The sequence below is a fragment of the Mercenaria mercenaria genome, chromosome 7 (assembly GCF_021730395.1).
Source record: "Mercenaria mercenaria strain notata chromosome 7, MADL_Memer_1, whole genome shotgun sequence".
Lineage (NCBI taxonomy): Eukaryota > Metazoa > Mollusca > Bivalvia > Venerida > Veneridae > Mercenaria > Mercenaria mercenaria.
In genome coordinates, this window is record NC_069367.1 from 84,423,131 (window position 1) to 84,438,103 (window position 14,973).

Here is a 14,973-nt window from a genome sequence, read left to right on the forward strand (position 1 = left end):
TCACTAGGTCAAATCAAAGAAAAACCATGTGTATGCTATAGAGGCTGTATTTTTCAATTGATCTTCATGAAATTTGGTCAGAATGATTGCTTTGATGAAATCTAGTCCGAGTTTGAATGGGGGTCATCTGGGGTCAAAAACTAGGTCAGGAGGTCAAATCAAAGAAATACCTCGTGTATGCGATAGAGGCTGTATTTTTCAATTGATCTTTATGAAATTTAGTCAGAATGATTGCCTTGATGAAATTTAGGTCGATTTTGAATATGGGTCATCTGAGGACAAAATCTAGGTCATTAGATCAAATCAAAGAAAAACCTTGTGTACGATAGAGGCTGTATATTTCAATTGATCTTCATAAAATTTGGTCAGAATGCTTGCCTTGATGAAATCTAGGTTGAGTTCGAATATGGGTCACCTAGGGTCAAAAACTAGTTCACGAGGTCAAATCAAAGAAAAACATTGTGTATGCAATAGAGGCTGTATTTTTCAATTGATCTTCATGAAATTAAGTCAGCATGGTTGCCTTGATGAAATCTAGGTTGATTTGGAATATGGGTTGGCTTGGGTCAAAAAGTAGGTCACTAGGTCAAATCAAAGAAAAACCTTGTGTATGCAATAGAGGCTGTATTTTTCGATTGATCTTCATGAAATTTGGTCAGAATGATCGCCTTGATGAAATCTAGGCCGTGTTTGAATATGGGTCATCTTGGTTCAAAAACTAGGTCACTAGGTCATATGAAAGAAATTACTTGATTAAACTCAAAGAGACCACATTTTTGGTCCAATCCTAATGAAAATTTGCCAGAATATTTTTTTCCATAAAATCACTAGGTCAAACATATTTACACTGTTATGGTGTGCTTCTCAGGTGAGCGACCTAGGGCCATCTTGGCTCTCTTGTTCTTTTAATTTATATAGAATCTAACAGGCACAAATGCTAGTCTGTTTTATACATTTTATCAGAGAACTGATTGTAATATTATCAGTCTATGATATTGTACATAGGATATAGACTGGTTACATCAAAGAGCTATAAAAATAAATTGTATTTTATACTTCTTTGGTTACATTCACATTTGTAAAAACATTTTTTAATTTTAAAAAGTAATATCTCTTAGTCGAGGAGCTAGTCTACCCAGGTGCCTGCCTGTGATGAAATAACATTGCATGGATGGTAACTTCCTTCACCATCAAAGCTGGAAAGTCAGCATATGACCTATAATTTTGTCGGTTTGATGTTAAACCAACTAGACATGGAGTGTACATGCACTGGCTTGTCGCCCAGTAAACGTTTTTCGCCGCGGAAGTAACAAAAATCCGAGAAGTAAACTTCCAATTAATGGCGGCGTCCACAAAAAACGAAAGATGGCACAGTGGAGTTTAAATCAATATTTCAACGTGGTATGACACAAGTGTGGAATGAAAGCTGCTCATACGTTTTATTTAAACATTTTATTGAAAAAATTTATTATTTTTTTCTATCCATGAACCCCAGTTGCACGGAAAATTCAACTTCAGTAGAATTCAGTTTCAGCAAATTTCAGGGGAGATAATCGGTGTTGAATTAGCAGTGCCGTTTATATATATACTCCTGGTTTACCCCCCATAACCACCATCATTGCTTTATATATATAAAAGTGACTGAGATAGTGAGAATAAGGATAGAAATAATTTAGGAATCTGTATCTGAGCTCTACGGAATGAATGTGAGTGTGTAACTGTCGTAAGAAGATGACAGTGATGTATTTTATTCTATAGGAATTGACCATATCGACATTATAGGATAAATCCCGTTTTCCGGTATTTCCGTAAATAGGGTCAGGGGGGCTGGCAAGATTCACCGATATAAAGACCGTGTACAATATTAGCGATTATTTTTGCCAGAAGATAAGGATTTAGGAAAGTTCTTACTTTCTCACAATGGAAATACTATTCTACATCCTCGGCAAAATTTTTTTTGTAAAAATAATCTGTTTACCTTGTTTTATGCAAATAATTTCACACCTTTGGTATCGTATCGAGCCACGGAAGCGGCAGTGTAGAATAAAAGATAAAATTTCAAATATAAAGTAAACTTTGAGGATATTTTTGCTACATCTTAATTACAACAATGTTTAATGATAATCTGCAATACTTTTTTTATTCATTTTCTTTGTTTAAAACTTGAAAAAGGATAATGTAAACATTACCGCCATGTAGCGTTATGGCCGATACCCCCCTCACCGTAAAACCGGGCACGGGCATTTATCCTATAATGTCGATATCGAGAATAGTTCCCAAGGGGTCTAATCCAGTAGATTGCCCAATTTTGAAACAACCCTATTTTGAAACAATTTCAAAACTGCAATTTAATTAAATGGGTAAGAGATAGAGATGTATAATAAACTGAAACTGATTAATTTAATTAAACGCCTATTTCTATACAATGACATTAGACTCTTCCACGCGTTAGCAGCATGCCCAGTCACACAGAATCCTGCGTTTTTCACGCAGAAAACACAGTGTGCACGCAAATTTTTCGATGGCCGTGCGTGATGGTACGCATATTTGTTGTGGCCGGCAAATAAACGAATTCGGCTCAAAAATTGGTGGTCGCTAACCTAAAACCCGGGAAACGCTTGCTTTTGAACAGAAAACCAATAAGCTTCCAGCGGCAAACATCTGCGCGATCAAGATTACTCCAAATACGTCACTAACAAAAATGGCAGCCGAGCATGAAAAACTTCATTCTGGGTGGAAATATTAGATTGACCTCAGTGCCATGCGAAAGGCGGGGTTTTCACTACAGAATAGGCATCATACAGCAAGTTCCTGCAGGCGTACTGTTGATAATGTGCAGAACAGAATGGTCATCGAGTACTACTGTAAGCAAATGCCTAAGCCAGAGAAAAATCTTATCAATATCATATCAAAAGCTGCTGAAGCATTTAGGCCTTTGACATTCGTAATAGTTAAATACTGTTCTTTATGCCTTAGCAGCATATAGTTAACAGGCTAGGCCTATATAAACACAGTATGACTGAGTTTACTGAATAAATACTGTAAACATTATCTAATATCTGTTGCTTTTAGTTTTCATACCAGTACATAATTATGTTCATGTTTTGGGAAAATTCAGTGTACCCAGATTTTTTAAGCCTGTACCCACTTTTTCCAAAAGTAGTGTAATCCTGTGGGCATGCTGCGCGTTAGATACTACATATTAACGACTGTTACAACCCAAGAACTATGACGCGCCAGGTATAAAATTAGTGAAAGATAGCATTGTCTTATTAATCCTGAAAGGATTGTTCAATCACCTAACATAACAAGTTAAACCTAAAACTATGAAGGTTTAAACAATACACAACGGTGGATTATTTGTACAAAAATCTGTACGTTTTTAATCGGTTTGTAACTGACTCTGTATTCGATAAGACAGATCAGTGAAACAGACTACAATGACATATTCATTAGCATAGTACATCTAATTTAACTAGCCTTAAAAATTGAGCGGCTGACACCTTATCCACTAGACCACTGCTCCTCTCATAAATATTATTTCGTGTTTAAAAACTTATGTCAGCAAAAAGTATTGAAAGCCTGGAAATAGCTGCATTTAATGGTTATTTCTTCCAAAAAATCTTCTCAGTATTAAGAGGTGATACCAAACCCACCTTATTTGTCACAACGTTAAGGATCGAATGATGTGAGAGAAAACGTAACACAGCAATACTGACATGGTGCAGAGTTTAGGGGATAATTCAGTGTTCCCAGAAACCCCCAAATAGGGGTTTTTCACCCCCAGAATGGTACTTTGCACTCCCAGTTTTGGAGACAGCTGTTATATATCTCTTAGTGAGGGGGTGCAAAAGTGCAAGAAAAACTCAAGTTTTCACCCCCAACTTGAAATGCCAGTGGGAACACTGATAATTGTGAAAAATTGATTCAAAACTGCACACCCCATCAAGTGCCATGAAGTGAATCAATAAATATTCATTTGTGAAAAGTCTACCATGCATGAATACAGTCAATGCTTGTCATGATTGACAATACTGCAGTTGCATGTGTCCGATATATGGAGTATTTGAGAATTGCGGGAGGTTATGGGACAGATAATATTTGATTACTTCCCTCGAACCAGTTATGTATTTAGATAAAATGGGTAGTAATGGAATTAAAAACAACATTGATTGATTAATTTATGTTTATCATATACTTTATTTTAAAATCACAAGTTAATATACAAGTTAGAGGGAGATAATTTGTCCTACGACACATGGACCACAAATGTGCTTACGTGAAGTTTAGTCTTTTTTCTGAGGCAGACGTAAAGTCATATCCACACGTAAATAAGTAATCATACCATCATATTGAAAGAGGAGCTTATAATCTGCATCAAATTTTGATCGGAAAAAGTGCACAGTTATTTTGCACTTTAAAGTGATTTGCTTTATCTCTACTACATACCAAACCTTTTTTAAAAGAATTCAGTTAAACAAAGCATGTTTCTCTTATGACTGTTCAAATATAAATGCATCTAGAACGTTATCTCGCTCAATAATGCGAAAATCACGAGGAAATTAAGATTATTTGGTAGATAAACATGTTAGCTTTACATTGATACCACACCCATTAAAATCCATTCACTTTAGCTGTGTCTATCGCTCGCTAAACATTGCCTACTCATGTATACTAATACAAAAATGGTTGGAAGAAGGTCAGCATACGCCGTTGAAATACGGTCCTATATTAAGAATTGTTGTATTCTTGGCATAGGGTGTAAAGACATTTTTGATGAAATATGTTCTGTTTATGGGCATAATGAAATGTCTTTTTCGACAGTTATCCGTTGGTTTAAGAAATTCAAATGTGGGTAAGTTTCAACAGAAGATGCACCACATGGCCGTCGGCCGAAGACAGCAACGTCTGCCAAGATGGTTGCTAGAGTGAAAGAAATAGTTGCTAATGATGCAAGATACACCGCTAGGCAAATAGCTAGTATGGTTGGCGTCTCATTTGGAGCAGCTCATACAATTCTGAAATGTAATTTGTAACAGATGAGCAGAAAAAGGCACTCGTGCAATGCGCAAAATTGTTGCTTAAACAGTTTCCAAATTACAATGCACGGTCTTTCGCAAATGTCGTCACTGGTGACTAGACATGGGTTCACTTTTTTGAGCCCAAATGCAAGATTCAGAACAAAATATGGGCAAGAAAGTCTGGCAAAAGACCATGCATTGCAAAGCAGACCATGAGTGTCAAGAAGGTAATGTATGCCATATTCTTCACAACTCGGGGGTCCTGCCATTCAGGTTGCTGTACCTAAAGGCAAATCCGTAAATGCGAAGTTTTACAAGACTAAAGTTCTCCGAAAACTGAAGAAATATTTCAAAAATCGAAGACCCGCAACTGGTTTGGCCAATGTCAGATTGCTACATGACAGTGCGTCATCGCACAAAGCGTCTATTGTACAAGACTTTCTGAAGCAGGAAAAGGTTGTTGTGCTCCCTCACCCTCCTTATTCGCCTGACCTTGCCCTGTGTGACTTCTTTTTGTTCCCAAGGCTCAAAAAATACCTTTCTGATTGAAAATTTATGCAGTGCAAACACCACGGTTCTGCAATATTCCAGTGTCTTCATAGTATACCTAGAAAAGACTATGAAAATGCCTTCAAGGATTGGATTAGAAGACTGAAACTTAGCATATCTGTTGGAGGTGAATACTTAGAGGGGACCAAATAAAATTTTCATTGAAATCTATCAAGGATACATTTTTATGTGCTTAGATGCATTCATATTTAAACAACCCTCGTAAACAACGTAAAAAAGGTTTGAGTTTTTTCTATGAACTGTATGGATGTGTTCTTTTTGCATGTATGAGTGTTAGGCAGGTGAATGAAGAAAGACCAGTATTGACCAGTATATTTTTCAATGAACAGAATTGTATATTATTCAGATTGCTTAATTATTGTTTAATATATTACTGTTACAACCTGTGCTAATATGTGAATCTAAAAGTGTGCTTTTCTGTGAATCTGAAACTTCGTAGTTAAAGTGTTGAAAAATTGGCCCGCCCACTTAGCTCTTTAGGGAGACCGCAGATCTAATAAGCTTTTATAATAAATTGAAACACACAAATTAAGTAAATACTTCAGAATTCAATGATCTCAGCAGATTGAACTTTTGTTCATTTTACAGTTGTACGACAGCTTACAACAGTATGATGGAGAAAAGGCAGGGGTAAGTTTATAAATCAATTTACATATTTAGTTATTAAAAAGTTGTTCATGTTATAAAGTTCCTTTATGCTACTTGTTACAGATCTGCGTTAAATTTAACTCTGATCATACTGTTGCCAATTTAGCAGATTGTTCTTGAAGCCATGGAAACTGTGCAAATAGTAAACAAGCTCTGTCGATGTGTCTTTTGTGAGCAAACAATTAATTTGTCTCCATGTCTGGGGTCTCTGTTGGCTTAAATCCTCCCTTGGGATTTAGAATTCTTTTATTATTATTATACCAGGTATATATATAGCGCCCTTTTCATGATAAACACGTTCAAAGGCGCTTTATATTATATCAAACGCAGCTACACAGGGCGCGAAATTCATCCTCTACTAGTACAGACACAGAGCGATCTGACCAGAGAGACAGAGTGAGATAAAGCCCCCAGAACAGATAGAGAGAAATCCTTTTTAAATACAGGCCTGTCCAGCTAACTTAGCCTAGCTCTTTGCGAATAGACAGTCTGGTTCTTTAACATGCCCGGTGTATAGCACTGATACACGGGAAGCCTTCTGTTCTGGGAAGAACCAGTACAGGCCTGTTAGTTAGGTGGGAGACACTTGAGAGCATCTCAGAAATTTCTAGTGCCTGGACTGGGGATAGAACCCTGGCCTCTGGATTGACAGTCTAGCATGTTACCACTAGACCACCGGCCCACTATGAGAAAGCCATACAGATAGTTTATGGACAGTCAATCCACTGTTCTTCCCCAGTGCCTGCATGTGCCAAACTTACTGTCCAAAGTGGCACCTTGGTTATTCCTCCCCCATGAAAAGCTGAAAAGTGGCCATATGATCTGTTGTGTTGGTGTAATGTTAAAGCCAACATAGGTTGTCTTCATCTTTTCTCATTGCTGGAACTTGTCATTTAATTAATAAGAAGTTGTAAATTATATGATATATAGGGTTTCTTTAGGATAAGAATCTTAGTTTCTTTTTAAAAGTTGATACACAAAATGTATAAAGCTTCACCATTTAAGTTTTGTTTATACTTAGAAATTATTTCATTTCAATGGGAGGGAAATCAGTGGTTTCTGGTACGTTGGAACATCTATTTCATGGAGGCATCAATCCACAGATTTCAAATGTTATAGATAAAATGAACAGAGATTTTATCTTTTCTTTAGGATTGAAATTTGTTGATAGATGCAACCACAAAATGCATGAAATTGGCCCCTCCACAAAATGATTTTAGTGACTGCAGTAAATTAAAATTTAGTGTTCTCATAATATTCTCATTGAAGTAGAGGTCTTAAAGTTGAGCTGTTATGATATTGCTGTGAGGAAAATATTAGAATTACTCCACAGTTGCAGCAAAAATAAAGTTACTTGTTGCATTAGCTGGTTCCCCTCTTAGAAGAGCGAGATTGGCCTTGTGTTCTAGTGTTCTATAGTTTAAAATGGAAAATCTTACTTAATCATCATATTACATGTTATGGTATATTTGTTCATTCCTTTAGGAGTTGCTTGGATTCAACCATCCACATGTTGCCAATCCAAGATTACAGTTGGAAAAGCCTGAGTCAGCAGTGGGTCGAGTGTTTGAACCCCCATGGGAGGATCTAGTTGTGGCACATTTGAGGTAAGGTTCTCAATGTTTTTTTGTCCCCCCCCCCCCCCCCCCCCCCCCCCCCCCCCCCCCCCCCCCCCGTCCATGAGTGGTGGGGGGCATATAGATTTGGTCTTGTCCGTGTGTCTGTGCGTCCGTCCGTCTGAAGTTCGTGGCGCGCCTAGCTCAAAAAGTATTTGATATAAATTGATGAAACCTTGCATGAGTCTTAATCATGATATGAACTTGCGCACCTCCTATTTTTCATTTGGCTCCTCCCCTAATTTTCAGAGTAATGGCCCCTGAAATAGTCAAAAATGTACATTTTCACTTTGTGACGCACCTAGCTCAAAAAGTATTTAATATAAATGGTTGAAAACTTGCATAAGTCTTAATCATGATATAAACTTGCACACCTCTAATTTTTTGGCTGGCTCCACCCCCTATTTTTAAAGTTATGGCCCCTGAAATAGCAAAAAAATGCACTTTTTCACATAATTATGTGCCTAGCTCAAAAAGTATTTGATGTAAATTCAGAAAACCTTGCTGGAGTCTTTATCGTGATGTGACCTTGCACACTTGGCATTCTTCTTAAGAATCTTAGCTCTTATTACAGAGTTATGGCCCTTGAAATAGACAAAATAGTGGATTCTTTGTTTGTGATGCACATAGCTCAAAAAGTATATGGCCTAAAATAATGAATCCTTTTCATAAAACGTTTGTTGAGGCTATACCCTCAAACTGAGACTACAAACATTTGAATTATTGCCCCTTATTTGTGACAAATGTACCAGTGGGGGGCACACACTGTGTCCTACAGACACATTCTAGTTTTAAGTATGATGAAAATAGTTCAAGTTTGGTTGGTCAGAATCCATCTATCCCAAAAGCTCTGTATTTGGAGTACTGATTTTTTACGTTTTTTTTTCAATCTTTTGCGCGCCTTATCTCCCAAACCCTTGCACGCAATTTAATAAAGCTCCACACAAGTGATCAGTACCTTTGTTGTGTATGGTACCATACATGTTAGGTTCTTTTAGATAAATGTTCTGCAGAGTTATGGGACTTTGTTATTTGTTACAATGCTATATACATACAATCTTGTGCACGTCTAATCTCTCAAATTCTTGCACACAATTTAATGAAACTTAACACAAGTGATCAGTACCAACCCTAGTTATTCTTTTACATAAATATTCTGCAGAGTTATGTGACTTTGTTATTTGTTACTATGCTATATACATAGAGTCTGTATACATACAGTGCACATAAATATGCAATCTTGTGTGCGTCAAATTGCAATTTACTGTGTCAGTGCATGCGGGGGTACATTCATCACCTTCAGTGATAGCTCTAGTTACATTATGTGGTAACTTGTTTATTAAGTCATTTATTATTTCTGAGTTGAGGAAAGAGGAGTTTTGAAACTATATCATTGTATCTAGGAATCATGTCACACTTTCTTGTTAATCCCCCGCCGTGGTGGAGGGATTATAGGAATGGTCTGCGTCCGTCCTTCCGTCCGTCCGTCCTTCCGTCCGTCCTTCCGTCCTTCCGTCTGTAACAAAATCGTGTCCGGTCCATATCTCCTAAACCCCTCGAAGGATTTTCATGAAACTTGGGTCAGATGATCACCTCATCAAGACGATGTGCAGAACCCATGAGTCAGCCTTGTCGGTTCAAGGTCAAGGTCACAACTGAAAGTCAAAGGTTTGAGCCTGCCATTTTGTGTCCGCTCTATATCTCCTAAACCCATTGAATGAATTTTATAAAACTAGGGTCAAATGATCACCTCATCAAGACGATGTGCAGAACCCATGAGTCAGCCATGCCGGCTCAAGGTCAAGGTCACAACTCAAGGTCAAAGGTTTGAGCCTTCCATTTTGTGTCCGCTGTATATCTCGTAAACCCCTTGAAGGAATTTTATAAAACTTGGGTCAAATGATCACCTCATCAAGACAATGTGCAGAACCCATGAGTCAGTCATGCCGGCTCAAGGTCAAGGTCACAACTTAGGGTCAAAGGTTTGAACCTTCCATTTTGTGTCCGCTCTATATCTCCTTAACCCCTTGAAGGATTTTCATCAAACTTGGGTCAAACGATCACCTCATCAAGGCAATGTGCAGAACTTATGAGTCAGCCATGTCGGCTCAAGGTCAAGGTCACAACTGAAGGTCAAAGGTTTGAGCCTTCCATTTCGTGTCCGCTCTATATCTCCTAAACCCCTTGAAGGAATTTTATAAAACTTGGGTCAAATGATTACCTCATCAGAACGATGTGCAGAAATTATGAGTCAACCATGCCAGCTCAAGGTCAAGGTCACAACTAAGGGTCGAAGGTTTGAGCCTTCCATTTGGTGTCCACTCTGTATCTCCTTAACCCCTTGAAGGATTTTCATCAAACTTGGGTCAAATGATCACCTCATCAAGAACTCATGAGTCAGCCGTGTCAACTCAAGGTCAAGGTCACAACTGAAGGTCAAAGGTTTCAGCTCTGTATCTCCTAAACCCCTTGAAGGATTTTCATGAAACTTTGGTCAATTGATCACCTCATCAAGACGTTGTGCAGAATTCATGAGTCAGCCATGTCAGTTCAAGGTCAAGGTCACAGCTAAAATCAAAGGTTTTACCCTTTCACTATCCATAGCAGTCGCGGGGGATTTAGCTGTCATTCAGACTGCCTTGTTTGTTATATTTTGTTGTATATTTGTACCTTTTGTATATTCGTATTGTATATTTATACTATATTTTCAGATGTTGCTGGGCAGTTGGCAATCATGATTTTGTTGAAGCATACAACTGTCAGTCATTCATAGTGCAGTATCCTTTTTTAGTGCACCACTTGTCAGTGATGGGGTGGTTCTTGAATATGTAAAAAGTTTCTTGTTTAACGAGGGTAGTTGACGGAAGTCCCCTCCTGGAATGGATGGAAGTTTTGAAGTAAGAAAGTTCTGAAAGATTAATCTTTTGCCGAAAAGGCGGCCAACCATTGATAAGGAAATATTGTTTTGAAAAAAAATACGGGTCTGGAAGCAATGCACATGTCAAACTGTTCTTGATCACCTTTCTCATGGCTCATTGTCACAGGAGCAAAATTTTTTTCAAAATGGCTTTTTGTCATTTTTTTCCTAAGAAAACATTATAATTGTAGTAAATTTAAGTGCATATGGCTCATGGACCCATACTGTATCCTAGGTACGTTACTGCCACCTGTGATCAGAATATGACTTTTCTTTGCACATAGTAGAGTCAGTTTTGTCTCTGTGTTTTCTTTAACCAGTAACAGATCATTTACAAAGATCTTCCAGAGTCAGAAAGATGAGAACTGGTCTCTACCTCTTCTCTTTGCTATATGTTTAGATCTCAGACTTTTTGCCAACAAGGTAAGTGGTGTTTACACTGGAAAATGTTTCTGCACCAGCTTAAACTTAGCAACTGTATACATCTATTCAGACATGCTGTCACAAACTGAACTTGGAGACAGCAAACAAAGTTATATTGTGAAAAAGTGCTTATCATCACTTTTAATATTATATATAATTTATACTTTTCAATTATCAAGTCCACATTATATTTGATTACATTTTGCAACATTGAGTTATTTTGAGTTATATTCATTTTTGACTTTCTGCAGAGTTGCTGAGACCTTGTTTATTTTTGTTAATTAATTGACATTATAATAGTACAAAATTGATTTCAATGTCAAGATATCATGCACATTTTTATTAGCTCACCTGTCACAAAGTGACAAGGTGAGCTTTTGTGATCGTGCGGTGTCCGTCGTCCGTCCGTGCGTGCGTGCGTCCGTCCGTAAACTTTTGCTTGTGACCACTCTAGAGGTCACATTTTTCATGGGATCTTTATGAAAGTTGGTCAGAATGTTCATCTTGATGATATCTAGGTCAAGTTCGAAACTGGGTCACGTGCCGTCAAAAACTAGATCAGTAGGTCTAAAAATAGAAAAACCTTGTGACCTCTCTAGAGGCCATATATTTCACAAGATCTTCATGAAACTTGGTCAGAATGTTCACCTTGATGATATCTAGGTCAAGTTCAAACCTGGGTCACGTGCCGTCAAAAACTAGGTCAGTAGGTCTAAAAATAGAAAAACCTTGTGACCTCTCTAGAGGCCATATATTTCACAAGATCTTTATGAAAATTAGTCAGAATGTTCACCTTGATAATATCTAGGTCAAGTTCGAAACTTTGTCATGTGTCATCAAAAACTAGGTCAGTAGGTCAAATAATAGAAAAACCTTGTGACCTCTCTAGAGGCCATATTTTTCATGGGATCTGTATGAAAGTTGGTCTGAAGGTTCATCTTGATGATATCTAGGTCAAGTTCGAAACTGGGTCATGTGCGGTCAAAAACTAGGTCAGTAGGTCTAAAAATAGAAAAACCTTATGACCTCTCTAGAGGCCATATATTTCATGAGATCTTCATGAAAATTCATGAAGATTGGTCAGAATGTTCACCTTGATGATATCTAGGTCAAGTTCGAAAGTGGGTCACGTGCGGTCAAAAACTAGGTCAGTAGGTCAAATAATAGAAAAACCTTGTGACCTCTCTAGAGGCCATATTTTTCATGGGATCTGTATGAAAATTGGTCTGAATGTTCATCTTGATGATATCTAGGTAAGATTTGAAAGTGGGTCACGTGCCATCAAAAACTAGGTCAGTAGGTCAAATAATAGAAAAACCTTGTGACCTCTCTAAAGGCCATATTTTTCATCGGATCTGTATGAAAATTGGTCTGAATGTTCATCTTGATGATATCTAGGTCAAGTTTGAAACAAGGTCATGTGCGGTCAAAAATAGGTCAGTAGGTCTAAAAATAGAAAAACCTTGTGACCTCTCTAGAGACCATACTTGTGAATGGATCTCCATAAAAATTGGTCAGAATGTTCACCTTGATGATATCTAGGTCAAGTTTGAAACTGGGTCACGTGCCTTAAAAAACTAGGTCAGTAGGTCAAATAATAAAAAAACCTTGTGACCTCTCTAGATGCCATACTTTTCAAGGGATCTGTATGAAAGTTGGTCTGAATGTTCATCTTGATGATATCTAGGTCAATTTTGAAACTGGGTCAACTGCGGTCAAAAACTAGGTCAGTAGGTCTAAAATTATTAAAATCTTTTGACATCTGTAGAGACCATATTTTTTAATGGATCTTCATGAAAATTGGTCAGAATTTTTATCTTGATACTATCTAGGTCAAGTTCGAAACTGGGTCACATGAGCTCAAAAACTAGGTCACTATGTCAAATAATAGAAAAAAACGATGTCATACTCAAAACTGGGTCATGTGGAAAGAGGTGAGCGATTCAGGACCATCATGGTCCTCTTGTTACAACATAGAAATCTGATGTCAATTTGACCTATTATTTAGCGCCATACAGGCATTAAAAAAGAGCACTACCTCATTTGATACACTATTTTGTATAAAGGATGTTTCAGAATTGAAATAATTAAAAAGAACTCTGCTGCACATAATTCACACATTTTGCATTGATTAATAGGCATGTAGAATGACTTACAAGATGTCTACACAGTCATAAACTATTCTGCGGGATGCGTTACTTCCCGTATATTAACACTGTTAAAACACGTTTATGCATTATTGTCACATCAGCATACTATTTTTGGTGCCATACATGCACCAGGAAATAGTGCTTCCCTATTTCATATACCTATTTACTTAATAGAATGAAGATAACTTGTAGCAAAACCATGTTTTAACATACCTTAACAATGCGAATCCGTGATACACCACATGTATTTTTCACTCAGCTTGTGAACATATAACGCATGCGTAAAAGCTCTCCCTATTGTTTTGATATGTTAAAACATGGTACTGCTTTATGTTATTTCTTAAATAGAATATAACCCAAAAAATTTAAAAACACTGAAGTATTGTAGCAGATTTATTTCATGTCTTGGTATACCTGCAGGCAGATGAGCAAGTAGTGAGACTCGGGAAGGGAAAGTACGGTGAAAGGTTAGAGAAGGCAGCCGATACTCTGATGGGATGTTTCAGAGTATGTGCCAGCGACAAGTAGGTTACTTGATATGTTTTATATATGAAGTAGGTGTTTTGATTGACCCAGATTATATAGGTGTGAGATTTTATCAGTTTATCTGCCTGTTGTGATAGAGCTATAAATAATTAATACAGTGATATTTATCAGCATATCTTTAATATTGGTTTTTGTAATAAAACAGTATTTTCTTTAAAAAATGATAAATTGTTGTGACATTTACGATTGACTACACATAAAACTTGTACCGCAACTAGTGCAACACAAGCTGTTTTTATCTACCGGTATTGTGCACAGTGGTAAAATTCCTGGAAGCATATTGCTAGAAATAGTTCAAGATTTATTGGACGTCTGACATATTTCTCTGAGTACCAGAAGTATCAGTATAAAGGGTGTGAGGTTAAAGATGTTTTTAAATAGGACATAAATTATGTGGTTTAGTAAATACAGTTTATGTTGTGTTTTTGTAATTATTTCATACTTTTAGAACGTGAAACGTGAATAAAATCACAAACAGAAAGGTCCTCTTTACAGCATTCACTAATAAGATATTGAGGTCTGTTAAACAAAAGACAAAACAAGAAACAAAATACAATGAAGCTGATCATAAAATGTCACAGTATGTAAATTCTTACCTTAAAAATGATTTAATCTTTTTTTGTCTGATCAGTTCTGTCTGGAATGAAACTGTCAGAAATGTGTGGACATTGAGGGAGACTGTAAACAAATGTCTTTGTATTCTAAACTAAAGGTTACATTCTTTACCTGTGGTCTGATACTCTTAATTTCCAGTTTTGTAATGTAAGATTTAAAATTAATAGCGGAGTTTATAACTTACTAATTACTGGTGTTATATTTCAGTCGAGCAGCTATAGAAGACACCAAGAAATGGGGAATGTTAAATCTCGTTAATCAGCTGTTTAAAATTTACTTCAAGGTATGCAGTAGATAAATCATTGATAAATATTCATAAAATGTTCAGGACATGACTGACAGCTGGTTACAGAATTTCTTTTATACTACTGAGAACAGTCACTGGTCTTTTCAGATGCAAACTACATGCAGTGTAAGAAGTCTTTATCTCAGTATTGTTATATTTTCTGTCCTGGATCATTGATTTC

General features: G+C 36.9%; 1 protein-coding gene across 1 annotated transcript in view; it reads left to right on the forward strand.

Moving 5' to 3' along the window:
- The first annotated feature begins 1,305 nt into the window (after nucleotides 1-1,305).
- LOC123553737 (PCI domain-containing protein 2-like) overlaps nucleotides 1,306-14,973 on the forward strand; it is a 32,084-nt gene continuing 18,416 nt past the window's right edge. The window contains exons 1-7 of the mRNA XM_045343341.2: nucleotides 1,306-1,401; nucleotides 6,180-6,221; nucleotides 7,725-7,846; nucleotides 10,567-10,632; nucleotides 11,099-11,195; nucleotides 13,766-13,869; nucleotides 14,714-14,789. Coding sequence (XP_045199276.1) covers nucleotides 1,366-1,401; nucleotides 6,180-6,221; nucleotides 7,725-7,846; nucleotides 10,567-10,632; nucleotides 11,099-11,195; nucleotides 13,766-13,869; nucleotides 14,714-14,789 — 543 coding nt within the window. The 5' untranslated portion in view covers nucleotides 1,306-1,365. The remainder of the gene's footprint in view (nucleotides 1,402-6,179; nucleotides 6,222-7,724; nucleotides 7,847-10,566; nucleotides 10,633-11,098; nucleotides 11,196-13,765; nucleotides 13,870-14,713; nucleotides 14,790-14,973) is intronic.